The sequence below is a fragment of the Balaenoptera ricei genome, chromosome 9, assembly GCF_028023285.1.
Source record: "Balaenoptera ricei isolate mBalRic1 chromosome 9, mBalRic1.hap2, whole genome shotgun sequence".
Taxonomy (NCBI): domain Eukaryota; kingdom Metazoa; phylum Chordata; class Mammalia; order Artiodactyla; family Balaenopteridae; genus Balaenoptera; species Balaenoptera ricei.
The window spans coordinates 44,022,634-44,043,514 of NC_082647.1; the positions used below are offsets into that span (position 1 = coordinate 44,022,634).

General features: G+C 42.5%; 1 protein-coding gene across 3 annotated transcripts in view; it reads right to left on the reverse strand.

Moving 5' to 3' along the window:
• Positions 1-20,881, reverse strand: part of BMPER (BMP binding endothelial regulator) — a 254,972-nt gene that overhangs the window by 109,061 nt on the left and 125,030 nt on the right. For all 3 annotated transcript variants that reach the window (XM_059932712.1, XM_059932711.1, XM_059932710.1), the window contains exons 7-8: positions 8,143-8,242; positions 2,666-2,775 (exon numbers count right to left, since the gene is read on the reverse strand). In XM_059932712.1, the coding sequence (XP_059788695.1) occupies positions 2,666-2,775; positions 8,143-8,242 (210 nt within the window). The remainder of the gene's footprint in view (positions 1-2,665; positions 2,776-8,142; positions 8,243-20,881) is intronic.

Consider the following 20,881-nt stretch of genomic DNA (forward strand, 5'->3'; position numbering starts at 1 on the left):
TCTATGACTTCAAGAGGCACTTCTGGTACCATCTACTATACTCCCACTAACTCATCCACTTAAAATTAATATGACAATGAGATGATCCTTCAAAAAAAAAAGGCATTTATTATTCTTTATTCTTAAGGTTCTAACCACATCATATAGTGAATAGAATGTAGAGTTGAACAAGACCAGGGTAGAATGCCAGTTCATTTATTAAGTGTGCTATCTTGTGCAAATCCATCTCCCTGAGCCTCGGATTCCTCATCTTCAAAATGGAGATGATAATACCTACTTCTCAGGTTTATTGTGCAGTTTAAATGAAATATGCAAAGTACTTGGCACAGTACCTGGCGCATAGAAATTATAAGTCAACTCATAAATTGGAAAAAAAACCTTTTGTCAAACTGTATGTCTTGATTTCAAGTTTGAAAAACAAGGGCACTCACTAGCTCTCGAATAATGCATACTTCATGGTAGATTTCCCAAATTTCATTACACACACACCCATCCCCCCTCACACACACACACAAACACACGCACAGTACCCATTAGATCATTGCCTGGCACTGGGTTAAGCAATGAGAATACAGAGATGGATGGATGTACTTCTGTCTTCAAGGAACTCACGAAGAGGAGAGATAACCATCTGAACAAAGACTGCAGTATAATGTGGTAAACAGAACTAGTAAAGGTGTAGGGGTAGTAGAGAAGATGGAACAATTACCAATCTAGGTGGGTTGGGAAAGCCTCACTAAAGGAGGTGACACCTGAGATAGGCTGCTGTGGATGAAGAGGAGTTTGCTAATCAAATTTAAAGAAGATGAGGACACGGCAGGCAGAAGAATCCTTAAATTTGAAGGCATGGAGACCTGAAACCATACTGTGTTCAGAGAACTATTTCTTGTACCTGCCATGGCATTGGATGGGGATGCCGGAGAGGGAAGCTCTAAACAGATAAAAAACAATACTGATCATCCCAAATGATTGCAGCCTGATTCTTCAAGCATCCAATTTCCCAGAAATGACCGTGAATTCATACTCTGATAAAAACATCTTGAAGGAACGGTTACACTTCTTTTGAGTACTGGGACATATTGCCTAATCATCTCTCAAAGAATCTCTTAAAGAATGAGACCCAAGGGACTTCCCTGGTGGCGCAGTGGTTAAGAATCCACCTGCCAGTACAGGGGACACGGGTTCGAGCCCTGGGCTGGGAAGATCCCACATGTCGCGGAGCAACTAAGCCCGTGCGCCACAACTACTGAGCCTGCGCTCTAGAGCCCGTGTGCCACAACTACTGAAGCCCGCGCACCTAGAGCCCGTGCTCCGCAACAAGAGAAGCCACTGCAATGAGAAGCCCGCGCACCGCAACGAAGAGTAGCCCCTGCTCGCTGTAACTAGAGAAAGCCCGCGCACAGCAACGAAGACCCAAAAATAAATAAATAAATGAATTTATTAAAAAAAAAAAATTTGTCTGCAAAAATAAAAAGACAAAAAATAGAATGAGACCCAAAATATTGCAAGCATAACTAATTTCCATTCCTGGGATGCCTGGTTTTCCTGTAATCAAGAGAACTGGAAATGTGATGTGTTTCACCAAAGGCTCAGTATCCCCAAGAGGAAGCTATAACGTGTGAAATTCCTGGAGAGAAAGAGAAGTCCTGAGGATGGAGGCCAAGGCGGAAGGAGTGGCTGTATGTTTAGCACAGGATAATACAAACCACGGAGGAGAGGACGGAGCCTCAGGAAGGTATTCCCGGGCTTCAGAATTACTCACTGTTCAGTGCCAGGGAACAGAGAGTTCAGACCCTACTGGGCCACCTCCCTGAAGGAGTGCATGCTACTTAACAAAGCATGCCTCGAGTAATCAGGAACTTCTGAACTCTAATCCCAGCTACTGACTCATAGCTGACATTGAGAAAAGTTCCTCTTTCCCTCTATAGCCCTCTGGCTATTACAAACAAAACAGCAACTATCACGACCAAAATGTATTATTCTAAACTCGTGTCACATAGATGTTTGGGTTAACTCACTAATGAATGATCCTGAAGTCCTCCATATACATGATTTTCTCGGTTTCAGAAATAAATCACCACATAAACATAGTCTAGAAATGTGTGATGTGTATCCCTTTAAATTTCTGAAGCTGTGGAATTCTTTCTTTACCAGTCACTAGACTTGTGGTTGCCTTTTGAGAAAAGTGTACAATGACTCAAGTAAGAAATGGTACAAAGAACAACACATAAATACTCTCTTCCCAAGCTACCAGGTTTATTTTTATGATAAACTGTGAATCCATGCCTTTCTTTTCTCTTGAATGTGATTAAAGCCATTTTTATTGCCAAGTGTATCAGAGAATTCATCTTGAATAATTAGAGCCAGAGAACATTGCCACGTGCATTTGTCTGATTTTTTAGAAAGTCCTTCAGGAAGGACAGCTGCTAAGAGTTTAATTCTCACCACCAGGAGCTAACTTATTGGTCCTGGGAAGATGACAGTGAGTTGTAATTTGGGTCTTATGTTTGAACATTCTTGTGACCTTGAAGTATGATTTTACTCGTAAAGTGACATCAATAATGCCTCCTTCCCATAAATAACACATTATCATGTTTGGCTATGTTAACGCTAAAAACCAAAAATGCTATCAGTGTTGGACCACAGCCCCTCAGAACCACCTTACCCTGCAGGTACATGCAGTGCAGTTATCATAGAGAAAAGAGGATCCATTGTCATAAACATCACTGCGAAAGAGGCAGCTTCCAAACGGGAGGTCAAATACTTTCCTCTGACCTAGAGGGAAGCAATGGCATAGTGTTAGCAAGACAGAAGCCAGGTATGTCCCACTTCATCATCAGCAATTACATCACAGGATTGTTAAACATTCTCACAAGACCAGCTATTTTGGTGCACAAAAACAGAGCCTTGGGTCAGATGTTCCCAGGTGATCCCCAGGAGTCATGACTTTAGAGAGTTTTTGCTAAAGAGACTTTAATTCCACACTGAATCCTTTAAGTTCAACAAATCTTTATTATGAGTTCATCATAGTGAAGCAGGATGACTAAGACATCCTATCCTGATAGAGCTCAGTCTACTGGGGAAATAAACCCACAAAAGATGATGTCAATACAGCAAGATGGTCAGCTCTGGAAAGAAGCCAATCTGGGAACTGTGGGGACAGGGAGGACAAAGAAGACTTCTTGGAGGATGTGATGCCTGAGTGGTATCTTAAAGAATAAATAAAATTATCCAGAAAGTGGGTATTGGCAGGGAAGAGGCAGGAGAAGTCAAGATATCCCAGGAAGGACTCGGATGAGCAAAAAGAACTAATGAGATAGCATCTCAGTTGAAGAAATGATAAGTCCATTGGCATAAAGGGTGACGCTAACTCAAAGAGCACACAGAGGCAGACTCCAACTCCCCCAGGGTCCAACCTTCCACAGGCATCACACCGCTTGTAGAATTACCTTGGTTTTCCTTGATGTGAGGATTTGATTGTGACCCAAAGGACCAAAAAAGCAACCCCGAATAAAGGGTACAATCCAATATCCTCCTTTCTTTCAGTATTTGAGTCTCTACTCCCTGGATCACATAAAACATCCCTGAAATATTACTTCAATTAAGGACTAAGTTGAGAAGTCAAAGATTAATCATCACTCATCAGATTTATACCCACACTCTTCCTGTAAAAAGGTTAAAAGCAATCTCTATTTATTAGGAGGCCCAATGAAATGCTGAAATACCTATAAGCACATGCTAAATGCTATTCTCAGAATTAGAATTGCTCAAATCAGAGAGATATTTCTGTCTTTTAAGAATTGAAAATAGCTCAGCTTCAACTGAGTATTTTTTTCAAATTGTGATAACCTGGTTTGCCTTTTTCCTATCTTTTATAGATGGTTGGACTGGTGGATTGATACATCAGTAGACTGCTGAACAAAAAGACTCTTCAACGAGTTTATCCCCCTGAACAAATGTGACCAATGGCTTGAATTATCCCTCTAGAAAATGTAAATTTTACCTAAAAATATTGGTGTAAAGCTCTTAGCATGGAGCCTGGTACTCATTAAACACACCCAGTAAGTGGCAGATGATAAGTGTTATCATTATTAGAGGTGGTATAATTCAAATATGATCCTGGGCTGTGTCACCCTAAGAGGTGCACTGGGGGACTTCCCCAGCAGTCCAGTGGTTAAGACTCCACATTTCCACTGCAGGGAGCACGCACGGGTTCGATCCCTGGTCGGGGAAACTAAGATCCCGCATGCGGCTCAGCGCAGCCAAAAACAAATAAATAAATAAGAGGTGCACTGGGTACTCTGTGTACACAAACCTCTGATGAGGCTCTCGTTGAAAATGAGAAAAGAGAGGAAAAGAATGTTGTCATACAAAAGGCAGAGGTATGTTGTGTGAATGAATCTTGGTCAAGGGAGAATTGAACAGCAAATCAGTGTCCAACAAGCCAAAAGTCTAATTAGTCTAAGATTTCAGCATCCAGTAAGCATCCCTGTGTTTCCTTTTTTGTCCTTTCTGTCTTCTGTTGTGTGGGTATGTTTCTTTTTACTTTCAAAAAACATACAATCTTACTTTAATTCCAAAGTCATCATGGCTCAAAAGAAGATAAAACATTCAAAAGAACGGTTCAGAGACTCCATGCACAGCCTAATTTAAGCCATTTCCACATTGTTCTGCTGGGGCTTAGCCCAACTGTAAAAGGTCTCATTTGGAAGAATTATGACTTTCGAGTTTCCTAAGACTTGACGTTCCTTTTGTAGTCTGTCTTATGACCACGAACAGACAGAAAAATCTGCATTCAATACAACAGCCATTGTTCATGTGAGAAACCTCTGACTTGACTCAGCATATCCACGATACCAGCTTCAAAGCATTAATCAAGCCTACTTATCTTCAAGGCCAGGCCCCAAACGACACCTCCTCTGTGATGACTTTCCCACTTAGACAGGACACTGCTTCCACCATGACCCACAGCATGAGAATTTCAACGACAGTGAACTGGCTAATTCTATCCCAGGGGCACAAGAACACGCTGGCAACCCAAGAAGCACACAAATCAGTGGAAATGCCTTTAGTCAGCCATGTCTAAACAATTCTGCTTTGTTCTTAGAATACCTTTGTATTTACTTTAAAAGTAGGGGTGTGTACATGTGTGTGTGTGTGTGTGTGTGTGTGTGTGTATACACAGCAGGAAGGCAAACATTGTTAGATGAAGAACTAGCAGCAGAATTCTCCAAAGAGGAGAAATCTGCCTTAGTTTAACAAGATACTTTTATTTGCCAATTTGGTTGTAGAAAGATAAGGCTTCAAGGTATGGCCATGATAAGCTGGGAAGGAGGAAAATAAATCAGCAGATGTTTTGGAATTGGGGAAAGCAAGCTATAAAAGAAAAGACAGATATTCAAGGAAAAAGTGTGGACAGTAAGGAAAGGAGACTGGAGCCCAAACAAAAGAGGCAAGCAGTGAAATTTTCCTGAAGGCAAAATAGCTAAGACCTTTTAAGAACAAAGGGAGCTTAATAGTTCATTTTATGTTATTCACTGTGCTTCCCTGAAAAGTAATCACCCCCACTGACGGTAAACCTTCAGTGAAATCTGCTACGTAAGCCTAGACTCAACAGAACGATAGAATGTGAAAAGACTAGAGGGGGGTTGTCCCTGAAAGGACAAAATGATGTTGAAGAAGAAGAAGGAGGAGGAAGAGGAGGAGGGAAGGGGAGGGGGAGGAAAAGGAGGAGGAGGAGGAGAGAATAGAGGAAAGAGAAAGGGAACAAAGAGAGAAAACAGCAGAAGCAGAAACACAAAGCCAGTGGTGACTAGAGAAAATATAAGCCATCCCCCAAGGATCCCTGGAGATTCTGGCGGGGATGCTGGATATTCTATTGTATTCATGTGATGCATCAAGCTACTTTTATTTGAATCTTAAAGAGTCTGACCTCAACTAACTCAAGGACCTAAGGATCACATGGAGGAAGCTGATATAAAGATTAAACAAAAGCCAAAGAGTCTCATGCTCTAGAGACTCTCCATCATGGGTTGTCTCCTTTCAGTTGGTAACATTCGTGCTGCTCTCCATGTCCCCAGGGAAGCTGAGTGGCAGCAGGTTAAAGTAACTGTGGGCTCAAGAATCACAGAGACTCATGTTCAGGTGTCAACTTCATAGCTCACTAGCTGTGCTACCTCCTAGGAATCTACTTCCTTCTCAGTACAATAAAACTAAGAATGGCACCTATATTACACATCAGAATTCTATACTTAGCACCTGTATGTCACAGCCTCTTGAGAAAAAGTATATACAGTGTTTTCACATGGTGCCTAGCACATAGTAATTGCTCAAAAAGAAATAGCTAATCCTCCTTTTTTATTGACTATTATTCATTATTCCCTCCCAAACCTCTCGTTTTGGGCATGCTATCCTCCTGCTTGTTTTTGCCTCCAAAAGTATTGGGTTGGCCAAAAAGTTCCTTCAGTTTTAAAGTAAAAATAAAAGACACATTTTTCATTTTCACCAAGAACTTTATTGAACAACGTATTCACCGTTTTGTTCCACTACCTTCTGCCATTTTTCAGGCAACTTCATAATTCCATCTACCCAAAACTTTTTATCTTTTTGAGCAAAGAACTGTTCCAGGTGTCTTCCAGGGAGCTGAAATTTTTTCCATTAAGGGAATTTTGTAAAGACTGAAATAAATGGAAATCTGAAGATGCAATGTCTGGTGAATACAGTGGATGAATCAGAACTTCCCAGCCAAGCTGTAACAGTTTTTGCCTGGTCATCAAAGAAACATGCGGTCTTGCATTATCCTGATGGAAGATTATGCGTTTTCTGTTGACTAATTCCAGACGCTTTTCACCGAGTGCTGCTTTCAGTTGGTCTAACTGGGAGTAGTACTTGTTGGAATTAACCGTTGGGTTTTGCGGAAGGAGCTCATGATAGAGCACCCCTTCCAATCTCACCATATACATAACCTTCATCACCTTCTTTGGATGAAAACCAGCCTTTGGTGTGGTTGGTGGTGGTTCATTTCGCTTGCCCCATGATCTCTTCCATCCCACATTATTGTACAGTATCCACTTTTCATTGCCCGTCACAATTTGTTTTAAAAATGGAACATTTTCGTTACATTTAAGTAGAGAATCGCATGCGGAAATACAGTCAAGAAGGTTTTTTTCGCCTACCTTATGTGGAACCCAAACATTAAAGCGATGAACATAACCAAGCTGGTGCAAATGATTTTCAGCGCTTGATTTGGTTATTTTGAGTATGTCGTCTACCTCCCGCATGGTATAACATTGATTGTTCTCAATTTCTCAGTTTGATCGCTATCAACTTCAACTGGTCTACCCTACTGTGGAGCGTCGTCCAGCAAGACATCTCCAGCACAAAACTTCGCAAACCACTTTTGACACGTTCATGTTACAGCACTTTCTCCATACACTGCACAAATCTTTTTTTGCGTTTCAGTTGTGTTTTTACCTTTTTTGAAATAATAAAGCATAATATGCCAAAAATGTTGCTTTTTTCTTCCATCTTCAATATTAAAATGGCTATACAAAAATTTACCAATTTTGATAAGGTTTTTTTTTTTTTAATGCACGCTGATAATGACAGCTGTCACAACACAATCTAACAAAATTTTTCGAATGAAGTTAAAGACAACTAAGCACTACTAGAGCCATCATATGGAAAAAACCAAACGAACTTTTTGGCCAACCCAATTACACTATATTCCTCCATGTGTGTTTACTTTAAAATACATTCCTACTAAGTGTCAGATGCCCAGTTAAAGATTGTTTCCCAATACTGTTCTCCCCACAAAAATATATTCCTACTAATCATATGTCCAATTAAAGATGGTTTCTTCAATACTGTTCTCCCCACAAGGGGCTATTATCCCAGGTTGTCTAGTGTACCAGGTTTACAGATACATGGGAAGACAAGAAAAAAGAAAGCTCTGTGGAGGCCCAGAAGAGAGACAAACCCTGGACACACCTTACACTCGGGTAATCAGAAGAAGGCATTGTCTCTAAGAAGCCACGAAATAGCACAATTTGAGAACCTCAAGATAACAAAGTGGATGACGACTCTCAGCAGAAACTCCAAGAATAAATTACATTGTTCTTTGACCTGAAAACAGTCACTCACCCAAACATTTGGGGCAGCACTGTCCTGGGGAAATGTGGCTAAGGTGCTGAGGACAGGAGAGAATGGGACAGACTTCTCTCACGCACTGTGTCCTGCCTCCCTGAAGAAAAGAGAAAGAGAAAAAAGCACATTTAGAAAAGTACTTGCATATATATATTGTCTAACCATGATATCTGGAACAAACCTAGGCTTTTCCTGGTGCTGGGTCGTTGGGGTGACTGCTCAGATCTGTGCGATTGTCCCCAGGCATCCTTTGATCTTCCCTGTAAGCGCCATGAATGATACCCGTGAGAAGACCGACCACCCCTAAAGAGATGGCTACAGCATCACCTCTCCCCAGTCACCACCACCTTTCTTTATCTTCTTCCCTCTTAAGACCAGCCAACCATCTCAGTTTGCCTGAGATTTAAGGCTTTCAATACGAAAACCAGGAAAGTCTCGGGCAAACCCAAACAAGTTGGGCTCTCTTTCCAAGCCCAATGCAACAAAGCAACTATTGGGGTTTTACTGAGATGTGTCCTCTTCTGTCCTGCTGACACCTTCCTCCATGAAGGCTTCCCTTTGGGCCACACCTTAAAAGTGTTGCTAGAGTGGCTCAGCAAGGCTCGGATTTGGGGAAGTTAGCCAATCTGCTGAAAACGGATATACTGAAAGCCAATGTTCGGAAGAACCATTCCACTGAAGTCGCCCAGCTAACCAAACCTGTTTTGATTAAGTACGTAAAAGGTTTATGATTATCAATATTAGAAGGACTGGCAGAGCTTCAACAGCCTTGGAAGATGTTCTAGAGCCTTCAAATCTTTCCCTGCCCCTCATCCTTGACCCCTTCTGTCCTCCAGCATCTATCACCTCTGACACCCATTCCTTTCTTCTCTTCCTCAGCATCCCTCCTTCTCTGCCCGTCAGCATCTCTCGCCTCTCCAGGATGTGAAGATGAGCATACCAACCCCCCCTTCCCTATCCCTCAGCAGGGACGCCTGTTTTTCCAGCCTCAGCAACTTGTAACTGAATCTTCAGAAAGCTGGAGCAGAAAAAAAAAAAAAGTGCTTTCCAGTCAATTTACATCCAATAACTTTGCAAGGCTCATGTGAAAACTATCCTGTGCAATATGAATTGCTATCAAATTTGGGAATAATTAAGGTTTTTTCTTTAGAAAAATCAGTAAATTTGGTAGATAGATCACTAGGCAAATGGAATTTCAATGAATTGGCTTCTGTAGGATTTGAGCTAGAAACCAAACTAGTAGACCCTAAAAAGTACCCATTGTCTCAAGCCTGGAATTTTTATCTCGAGAGACCTCAGGAAATGAGGAGCTCACGCTTCAAAGAGTCCTGGGCCTCGCAAGGGAAAGATTCCCTCGTGGCGTTTCCTCACACCTTCTCCAGCACTTTGTATTAACACCAGACATTAGCCGTCTGGATCCTTCCCATTCTAGCATGCTACTGTCGCCTGTTGTTTCTGCTTTCCCTTCCTGTTCCTGCCATTTTCATTATGACAGTTTATTTTTTGGTAGGAATGGATGAAAAGGGTAGGGCACGTTATGTCTTTTTAAATATTTATTATTTTTAAGCCACTTTAATGTTGGCTTCTTCCCCAAACCAATAGAAAACACACGAAAATACCACAAAAAGCTCTTCTGTTGTTTTTACATTATTTCCAGATCAGAAAGAATTGCTAAAAATCTCCTAGGAATCCCTGGCTGTTCTCAGTGAGGTTCCTCACTCAACTCTGCATAATCCTGAAGTCTGGCCTTTCACCAGACTTCAGAGGTGCATAACCTGAGTCTAGGTCATACTGTGAGGTCTGCCCCAGCTTATATATAAACCACAAAAGTCAAATCTAGAGGGAGGACAGAATGCTCTCTTTAGCTTTTAATTTCAAAGAAGTTCATCTGCCAGCAACTTCCTAAAATCATGAGGCCTCAGGCCACACGAGGTTGCCTGGGTGTCAGCTTCTCTTAGGTGCACAGAGAACGTATTCTTTTCATGGATATTCTCTGTTCTTGTTGGATAAGCATCTATTTTTCAAGCATATTTTAAAATTAAAATTTAAGAAAAATATTGCATAGCTGCATAGCCGTTAACTTGTCCAACACACTGGAAAGCTGGCCAAAGACTGTGTGTACTCCAGTAATTTTCCTTACAATAAGGTCAAAGAGCGAATTTTGCATACATAATACAACTGCAGTTTGTGTTTCCCAAGAGTCTGTTAAAGTAACTTGAACTCCAATCTGGGTTTGCTGGTTTGGTCAGGTTTTATTTTGTTTGGGTTGCAGTATTGTAGCATAGCCCAAGTCCCAAGGCTGCATTCCAATTAATACCTCCAAGGAAAGTCCCAGGCCCTTTCGGCTCACAACCTGCTTCCGTGATTTCAACTCAGCAGGGACTCTGGTTAAACTATAAGCCGGGGTTCTGCTGTAAACTAAGAAAGTTAAAAGAGCAGAAATAAATATTTCTGGTTCTAAAAATGTACTCATTCCTATTGTAACCGCACTAACTCAGGCTCTATCAGATTATCGCCATCGCTTTCTAATTGGCTTCCCTGCCTCAACTCTCTTGCACTAAACCATCCTGGGAGGTTCAATATCTCCAAGACTCCTTTCCAGCATCCAGTCATTGTTTCATTTTTTGATCGAAGATTTATTCAAGGTCTACCATATGTTGGAGATACAGCAGTGAATATAACATACAAAAATCATTCTTTATGGAGCGTGCCCCCATGCTAAGGTGAGGATGACTTACCAGTGCATTCAGGAGGAAGTTCAGCCCACTTAAGCTAAAAGTCAATGTAGAAGTGAGTATGTGCGTGTAGAATCCTTTTTCTCCTGACACAGAGCCCATCTACATTCCTCAGACTCCCTTGCAGCTAGGGGTGGTCAATGGGAGGTAGATGGAAATAATGTAGAACACTTCCAGGCCTGACTCATAAAAATCTTTCCCATTCAAAGCACCATGCTCTCACTTTCTCTCCCTACTGGAAGGAGAGCCAGCAGAGTGGTGGGAACAGCAAGAACCTTGCAACAAAGTGAAAGAGCCTGCTTCTCTGAGTCACCATATGGAAATCTACCCACTAAACACGTGCAAGGAACTGTTAAATGAGCAAGAAATAAATTTTACTGTGTTAAAACACGCAGATGCATTAGTTCTTTGTTACTGCAGTTAGGCTACTTTGTCAAGATACTCCATAATCTTCTCTCCCATCTCCTTTCCTCCCAACACCAACATAGAGAGAGGGTTCCTGTGTATCTTGTTTCTTTCCTGTCCCCAAGCACATCTTATGCCTTCTATCTTCTTTCTACATGCCTCTTTCCCTCTCTCCCCCCATCATTAACCCCTATGGAAATCGGGCTTCACTCAAGGTCTATTTCACACCTCTTCTCATCTGTGAAGTCTTCTAGATGCCTTCATTTCCCAGTAACCTCCTCCATCTTCCCATACCTCTTCTCTTCTCATCTGTACTCCTGTATTTTTGACACATACATAAACGTTTAACCCTGAGAGACAACATTGGTTTTGCCTCTAAGCTACACTATGGTATGGGCAGGAACCAGTCCTTTGAGCCTAATATCCTTCAAGAGAGTAATGGGCTCAAGGAAGCATCTCAGTAAAACTTCGTTGAATGAAAGGAAGAGCCGCCACACAGAATGAGCTCCAGAATTCAGATGAATTTTTCAGAGCACTTTAACTACAGGGTGCTGATCAGATGGCAGAGTTCAGGGCTGTCTGTATCCTCTTACCTTTGTATCTCCTTGGGTTTTTTTTTTTTAATTTTTAAAATTTTTATTTATTTATTTATTTATGGCTGTGTTGGGTCTTCGTTTCTGTGCGAGGGCTTTCTCTAGTTGCGGCGAGCAGGGGCCACTCCTCATCGCGGTGCGCAGGCCTCTCACTATCGCGGCTTCTCTTGTTCCGGAGCACAGGCTCCAGACGCGCAGGCTCAGTAGTTGTGGCTCACAGGCCTAGTTGCTCCGCGGCATGTGGGATCTTCCCAGACCAGGGCTCGAACCCGCGTTCCCTGCATTAGCAGGCAGATTCCCAACCACTGCGCCACCAGGGAAGCCCTCTCCTTGAGTTTTGAATATTTTGGGTACCAATTAAATGTTGGTGCTGATACTTCAAAAAGCAACGCTCAACTTCAATTTGTAAAGCTGGTAGGATTCCTAGTATCCCATGTATTTTTGTCAAATGTTTGAAAATTTCTAAATGGTTAAAATGCATAGGGACTAATGACTCTATTCCCATCTGGTCAACAAGAAAAGGCAAGCTAGGAACTTCCACTGTACTAGTGAGTTACAATTTTCACCATTTGCCATTCCTTGAGAAGGCAAGTTTGTCTTTAGAAGTGGTCCTTTGTTCTAATTACATATGTGAGTGCTTCTCCAAAAGTAGCTGTTTTTAAAAGAAAGACATAAAACTTGTTCCAGGTCTATTTTCTTATTTTTGTTTTAGCTGATTTAGTCAAGAACACAATTGCTCTGTGTCAAAGTTTACCCTAGAGCAAGAGTTCTGTTGCGTAAGAAAAAAAAAAAATCTTCCTGAATATAGTGATGAGAGCAAGATGATAAAACCACAGCCATGTGCATGCAGGATGCTTCTCCCACCCCTGAGGGCTGCTGAGAACTGGGGGCTGGAAACCTTTCTGTAGCATGTGACATGGCACTCATCCCTTGACCGGGAAACAGAGTGTGGGCCCCTAATGGGAGGCGGGGGAAAGCACAGCAGTGCATTGCTAACCGGTTACAACCAATCAGCTATACTCAACCACATTCTGGAGCAGTTTTTTTCCCCAATGTGCAATTGCTTGAAGCAAATGGACTTCTCCATTGATTCTAGATAAACATGGGGAAAACGGGAGAGAAAAACTGGAGGGGTTAGTGTAGGGGAGAAATACATCTTGGGTACAAAGAGTTCATGTGTGACCCATAACTCTTACATCATAATAGCCAGTGGTATAAAGGTGACTTGTGAGCAGAGCACTAACTCTGAATTACAAGTTAGGTCAAAAATCTTTCCCCAAAGAAATGGATGTCCTTATCCATGCCTCTCTTCAACCTGGAAATTTATTTTGGTAACGTTGCAGAGCATGACAATTACTCCAGGGGTAAAGGACTTGGTATTTGGCTTCCCCTGTTCTTGGCCAGTGCAGAACAGGAAATCCAAGCAGAAGAGAGGCAGCAGGAGAGCTGTGAGCAGAAGTAGAGTGGACAAAGGCAGAGATGTCACCTGCAATTTATAGTGGGTGATAAGCCCACTACAATGGGAGAGAGAGAGAGAGAAAGGTATATATAGATACACACACACACTACATAGGCATATATGTATACACCACAGGGCATAATAATTTGTGTGGGAGGTTGTGAGACTTACCCACTAGACTATGGCTTTTCAACTTTGGCATTATTGATGTTTTGAGTCAGATAAGTCTTTGTTTCAGGAGGCCATTGTGTGCATCGTAGGATGTTTAGCAACATCCCTGGCCTCTATTCACTAGATGCCAGTATCTCCCTTCATCCCCTGGTTGTTATAAACAGGAACATCTCCAGACACTGCCAAATGTCCCTGGGGGACAAAATCAATTCCAGTTGAGAACCACTGCACTAGACCAATGTTTTCACAAGCCACAGTCCAGGAATCTGCATTTTTAATAACTTTCCCAGCTGAGTTGGATGCTGCTGTCCAAGGCACTGCATTTCGCAAATGCCTCATGAACAGGAGCTTCCAGAGAGCAGGGATTAAGGCTTATTTCTCTTGTGAGTTTCTCCAGCAGCTAGTGCACATCATAGCTTGTAACATGTGATCAAGACGTGTTCTGAATGATGGAGAACATTTTTCAGGTGGAGGAGTTCTCTCTGAGAGAAGAATCGGGCCCCATTTCACCTCTCTGGTAGCTGAAGGCTACTTTTATTCAGGCTTGTGGAGGAAGAAGGCAGGAGGGAAGGAATGGGTGACTGCGATGGATGGGGTTGAATTGTGCTTCTCCAAGGCATCTGTGCTGAGTCCGACTCAGCCTTTATCATCACCATCTGTGCGGATCCTGGAGACGTTCTACCCCGAGAAGCTGAACATTATGCTATGCATGGGTTTTTGTTTCCAAGTCATAAAACAAAACTCAACTTCAATTCTACACAGAGAGTCAAGGATATGTCAGCAAAGCTTGGCCAAGATATTTATTTTGTCCCATGAAAATCTTGTGCAAACAATGACCCCTGAGAAGTGCCCACAGGGCTGATAAAAACAAAAACCTTTTTCTTTCTTCACAGTCAGAAAATCAAGATCTGCTTTAAGAATCAGCCTGCGACAAATTCCTTTTATTTTTCCCATCAATTAATGTTTCTAAATCCAATGGTATTGTTGTTCATATTGTTGTTTTGGTTTCCTATTGCTGCTGTAACAAATTATCACACAGACTTAGTGACTTAAAACAGCACACATTTATAATCTCACAATTCTGAAGGTCAGAAGTCTGAAATCAATTTCACTGGGCGGGCTTCCCTGGTGGCGCAGTGGTTGGGAATCTGCCTGCCAATGCAGGGGACACGGGTTCGAGCCCTGGTCTGGGAAGATCCCACATGCCGCGGAGCAACTAGGCCCGTGAGCCACAACTACTGAGCCTGCATGTCTGGAGCCTGTGCTCCGCAACAAGAGAGGCCGCGACAGTGAGAGGCCCGCGCACCGCGATGAAGAGTGGCCCCCGCTTGCCACAACTAGAGAAAAAGCCCTCGCACAGAAACGAAGACCCAACACAGCCATAAATAAATAAATAAATAAATAAATTAAAAAAAAATTTTCACTGGGCTAAAATCAAAGCGTCGGCAGGGCTGCATTCCGTCTATAGACTCTAGGGAAGAATCTGTTTCCTCGTGTCTTCTGGCTTCTAGGCGCTGCCTGCCTTCCTTGGCTCATGGCCTCCTTTCTCCGTCACCAAAGGCGTCAGTGTAGTGTCTTCAAATCTCTCTCTGACCCTGGCCCTTGTTTGCATTACCACATCTCCTCTGACTCTGACCCTCCTGCTTCCCTTTTATAAGGAGGCCTGTAAAAAGGGCCCATCCAGATAATCCAGGATAATCTCCCCATCTCAAAATTCTTAACTTAATCATATCTGCAAAATCCCTTTTGCCATATAATGTGACAGTCACAGGTTTGGGGGATTAGGATGTGGACATCTTGGCAGTCAGGGAGCCATTATTATTCTGCCTAACAAAATTATTATTAAAGAAATGACATTTAATTTCACTGTACAGTCCCAGATGTAATATTTCAGGTCTAATGTCACTACAACACACTATAATAACCTGTTCTATCAGCCTTGCCCTCACTGAACAGGCCAGTTTTTCCCATGTTTTTCAGAAAGGAAAAGATAGCCAGGAATCTCAATTTAAACCTCGGTCATATGATTGCTGGACTGAACAAGTTCATCACTTCCTGTTTGTTCTTCTTCCTATGCGCATCTCTAGTTATTTCATTCTACCTTTCAGAAGGTGACATTCAATCCAGACAATTTGATTTTCTCACCTTATTCACTCTCTCCTTATTGTCACAGGCCGCGATCGTTAAGTGCTGCTGGACATCTTCAGGAGCAACTTTTTGGGTGTTAAGGAGGGAGGAAACCCACCCTGTTTGCCAACAGGTCTCTTTAGGGCCCTTAAATTGAAGTTCCCACCAAATTGTATGACATGTCACCCTCTGGCCCATGCCAGTGAGCCCTGCAGGAACTTGAGTGTCCTCTGATGGCCAGACAGATGACTCCCAGAGAGCTTGACTGTGTTCATCCTATTCAGAGATACTTGCAGGGAATTACAGAGATACCCCTGCATGGCCTCGGCTGGGCGGGGGTGGCGGGTCATGTGGTACCACAGCCAGGCCTCCCCTGCTGCCAGCTCAAGGCTTATTTTCAGCAGCTGCCCAGGTGAGCAGGCCCAGCCCAGCTGTGGAGACAGCAGCGGACTTCAAGTGCCTACGGAGGCAGAGTCAAAGGTCATAATTTTGCGAAATAAATATTAGAGTCATAAATAAATAGGTGACGTAAATGTGTTTATTATTTCTTCACTAACACCGTTTTCAAAGGGGGTTTCCGTTTTGTGTTTGCTTAAGCCTCATATTTAAAGGTAAAATTCATGTCTTCCTCTTTGAGTCCTTGCTCTTAGCTCTTTCTTGTCACTTAGCTGAATGGCAAGGCTTTGTTTGTTTTGTTTGTTTGTTTGCTTTTAATGTTTCTGCATTGAAAAAGAAAATTTCAAACTTCTTCCTCTTCCCCAAACGCAGGCAGACACACAAATCACTGATAAGACTGGGATGCTGTTAGAGGCAAATTCCAACTGGTTGGGGGTTTCCACAAATATTTTACTCCTTTCTTTGTCGATTATAGGAGCAGGAAGATAAGACCACCTTAGAGGACCGAGATCTCTGAGCAAATGCCCTGAAACACGAGGGATAAGGAAAGAAAGCCCTGGGAATTAGAGCAGATTTGCCAGCCATGGTTCGTTTGGTGTCTGCAGGTAGGTACTGAAGGCTGAGGGACAGTTGGAGCAGAAGTGATCTGCCCTGAAGGATGCGATGCCTCTTTCCAGGGCTCAGTGAGCAAAGAGGTAGGACTTGCTGATAAGGGCCCTGAGAATCTGGCCCTGCCTTACTGGCAAGCATGGGGGTTCCCTCTCTGAAACAATCAATAAATAAACAAACAAATCCACAGAAGAACACCCTCCTGATGTTTCAGATTCCCAGAGACCTCCCAGACCACCCCGGTAGGACATTTCTCAACTGTCGTCCAAAGGAAAAAAAAAACAGCAAAAGAAAGAAAGAAAACGAGCCCTTTTCCTTTTCTTGCCATTTTTATCAAAGTTCAACCTTTCATCATCGTGTAAGTAGTCAAAGCTGTTACAAGCCTACTGCTGACACATCAAACGCTTTATCTACAGTCTGGCCCAATTCCAGGGAGATGAAAAGCACGATCATTCAGAACTCACACCTCCTGTGAGTTATGAGCCATTCCTGAAAGGAAGGAAATAACACCATTGTGCAGGAGAAAGGGCATTTTTCATGTTCCCCAGGCTGTCTACATCGCACCAAAGCTGGATGTGCACTAAGGAGGAAGCCACACGAAAGCCTTTGATGGACGCAAGCGTCTCTAGAAATACTGACCCACAGACAGAAACCCAAGCATTGCTGATGGACTGCTCCTGTAAAACCTTTCTGTTGACCTTTAAGTTTTGGCCACCAGAAATACTTTATGGATACCACATGCTTCGTATATTGTTTTATTTTGTTTCCACAGTCTTTCGTTTGGATTTCGGCATCATTTGCCCAAACTGGGTTGAGAGTTCACTGAGGGCAGAAGGTATGTTCATCTTTCTTCTGTCTTTCTCAAGTACTTCTGTCTTTCTCAAGTACTTTTGTCTTCCCAGCGTCACAGCGAGACCACAGTAACGTCAGAAGTGTTTGGTTTTCAGTTAAACACCTACTTGTTGGGTTGACAGTTAAAACTGGAATAACTCAAAAACGTTTGTGCTCCAGTAATGTTTCCTAAGGCCCAAAAATATCTGTTGCCTTGAAATAAACTAATCTTAATTAAGATAAATCTGGATCCCCTTATTGTACTGACAAAATGAGACTTAGAAGTCTTTGAGATATTTCATAAATATAGCATGACTGAACACACTACAAAAAAATAAGATTACATTTAAACTTTGTTTTAATTTCTGAATAGCAATTGTTGAGGCACAGCATTTTGGCTTTTGTTCATCCATGCAACACACATTTGAGTTTCTGTAATGTTAGACACTGTGGTCTTTAAATGAAAATTTTCAGAATCTCCATTCAATATACATTACTATGTGCAGTTCTCTACTTTGTATCGAGTGACAATTCCCTAAAATTCTAACAAAATCTAAAATGCCATGAGTACAATAATCATGGAGTCCAATAAACACTCTGGCCTCCATCAGGGGACACTGTCCAGGGAGACTAGAGGTTCCTGGAACTATTCATTCAAACTAGTGATGCCCCCCGGGTACTGGTCTTGTCAACCAATTCTAAGTTTGTGTTTTGAGACAATCAGGCTGTAACTCAATCTTGGCAAGCTTTGGGGATAACAGTAATCTAGGCCCAATATGATCAAAGGAAAAGAAGCGTACAAGCTGTTGGAAACAGCTGTGGTGGAGGGCTCCCAGCTCATGTTCTGACATGTTTGCACAAGTCCAGTGAAAGAGAGAGGTTCACCTGTTTGTCTTCTTGTGAGAGCAAACCCCATCTTAAGGGAGGAAGAGATGCAGCACAACAGAATCCCCTAGTTACTGAGCCTAGTTACAGAAGGAAGGTATTACTGTAAACATAGCTTGGCATCTGTCACTCAAGTCATCCCAAGTCCACTGCCATGGATGTCCATGTTGGTCCTGGGGAAGAAAGATGCTGAAAGTAAAGCCTAAAAGAACTGTGAAATATTCAAATACAGGCCCACTGATTTGGGATTCCTATAATTGAGTAAAACACACAAAAAGGAAAATGGAATTGGTCCTTCTTTCCCACTTCCACTCCACACTGCTTGTCATTGGAGGCCTCCAGGATATTAGTGGTATTGTGCAATCCAAGAGGGGGTAAGCAGTATCTATGCCAGGCTGAGAATCAAAGTGCCTGGAAAAATGGTGGCAATGCCAAACAGAGGGGACAACGGCAGACAGACGTGGGAGAAGATGGAATCTTGTCCAGCACAGAAAAGAGATATTTCTTCTATTACTTTCTAGGAAGGCTGGCCATCTTCCTAGAAAGATGATCAGTGTGGGCAATATCTAGTATAAAATAGCACCTATAGACAAAGCATAGGTATATTATCTGGCAAATGGACTCATGTATTGGCCAGGCAGAAAGAGGAAGTGTTTGGCCTCTTGTAGAAACAATGAGTGATGTTAAATCGAGCTTCTCCTGGAATAATCTTAGGCGACGTTCAGAAGCATTGTCTTGTAGTCCTGGCCAGAACATGCTTCAGAGAAGCCGGAAGAGAGTAGGTACCTCAGAGAGGCAGCAGCTGGGTGAACAGTTTACCAGGTCATGTATGAGGTCTGAGTGGACGGCGGCTCTATAACAACACAACAATATGCCTAGCAACCCCCGAGGTTTTTATCTCAGAAGGATGAAGAACAATAGATGGGACAGGTCAAATCCTTAACCCTAGTAAAAGGAATGAAAAAAAAAGTTCTACCTGAGCAACACAATTAGTACCTTATTTCAGAAAATGATACAGAAAAGACAGCAGTTCAGGCAATAGCTAGGACAGAAGTGCAGGGGCTTGCTGGAACTACCCTAAATGCTTCAATGAAAACCAAGGACAGTTTCCATGGTTCCTATGAAGCTAACGGCAGAAGAGTGGAAGGCCACCTTTGATTGGAAATCAGGGGAAGGCCGATCCACTTAAAATATCTGTCAGGACTTTAGTGGTGAGTGGACCAGAGACAAGCAACTCAGAACACACACAGGGGCTCTCTTTAAAGACCAGTACTGAAGAGGAATATTTGAGGGGTAAATGTCCAAGACTCAGGGAGGCAGTGTTTCAGAAATACCAACCACTTTAGGGACTTCCTTGGTGGCGCAGTAATTAAGAGTCCGCCTGCCGGTGCCGGAAACACGGGTTCGAGCCATGGTCCGGGAGGATCCCACATGCCGTGGAGCAACTAGGCCCATGTGCCACAACTGCTGAGCCTGCGCTCTGGAGCCTGCAAGCCACAACTACTGGGCCCGTGTGCCACAACTACTGAAGCCCACGTGCCTAGAGCCAGTGCTCCACAACGGGAGAGGCCACCGCAGTGGGAAGCCCACGCACCGCAATGAGGAGTGGCCCCTGCTCGCCGCAACTAGAGGGGGCCCGCAAGCAGCAACGAAGACCCACGCAGCCAAAAATAAAATTTTAAAAATAAAAAAAAAAAAAAAAAAGAAATACCCACCATTTTATTATACCAGGTCAACTAGAGGATGATGGCAGTGTCTTGAAAACAAGCAGATTAAGTGAAAGTTTACATACTGAAGGTGGAACATCCAGCCCTTTTTTGACCAGGAAATCCAGAGGGTCACTTTTTAAATTGACCTATGCTATGTATAAAGAGCTTCATCAACTACTAAAGTTTGGATGCCAAGGTCAGAGAACTGAAATAAACAAGTAGCTCAAACTATATGACCAACTCATGATCAGAACATTCCTAGGTTCAGATTGGATGAATACATTTTTAATCTGAAGAGTGTCTGGCATATTCTCAAGTGTGTAGATTATAGATAATGCCCTTGCAGTGAAGGATTTCTCTTAATTTTTAGATAAGATATAAAATTTTATGTGTTCTAAGTAACTATCTGATAAGGCCTATTCAGGGACTCTGTGAGTGAAACACCAAAACAAAATGTTTCCACCTCCCCTCCAAAAATTGCGAAGATGGAAAATACACTTACATTTATGTTATACATTTTACTTAAAATACATCTTGTGCAAAAAAATACACTCATGTGCAATGACTATTTTGTGTTTTTGTGCTGGGAAGATGTTTCCAGTGGTTTAGGACAAAGACTATGATACACTGACCTTCTAACTGGTTAAGCCTGAGGTAGCCTTTAGGCTCAAGTCTCACTTCCTCTTTTGCAAACCTCCCAGGGAGACTAAGTTTGAAATCACAAGTGGCCCATTCTCTGGGATCAATTCTGCCTGGAAAATGGTTGCCCTCATTTAATAAAATATGCTATGGGCAACCACAAAATCCATAGTCCTC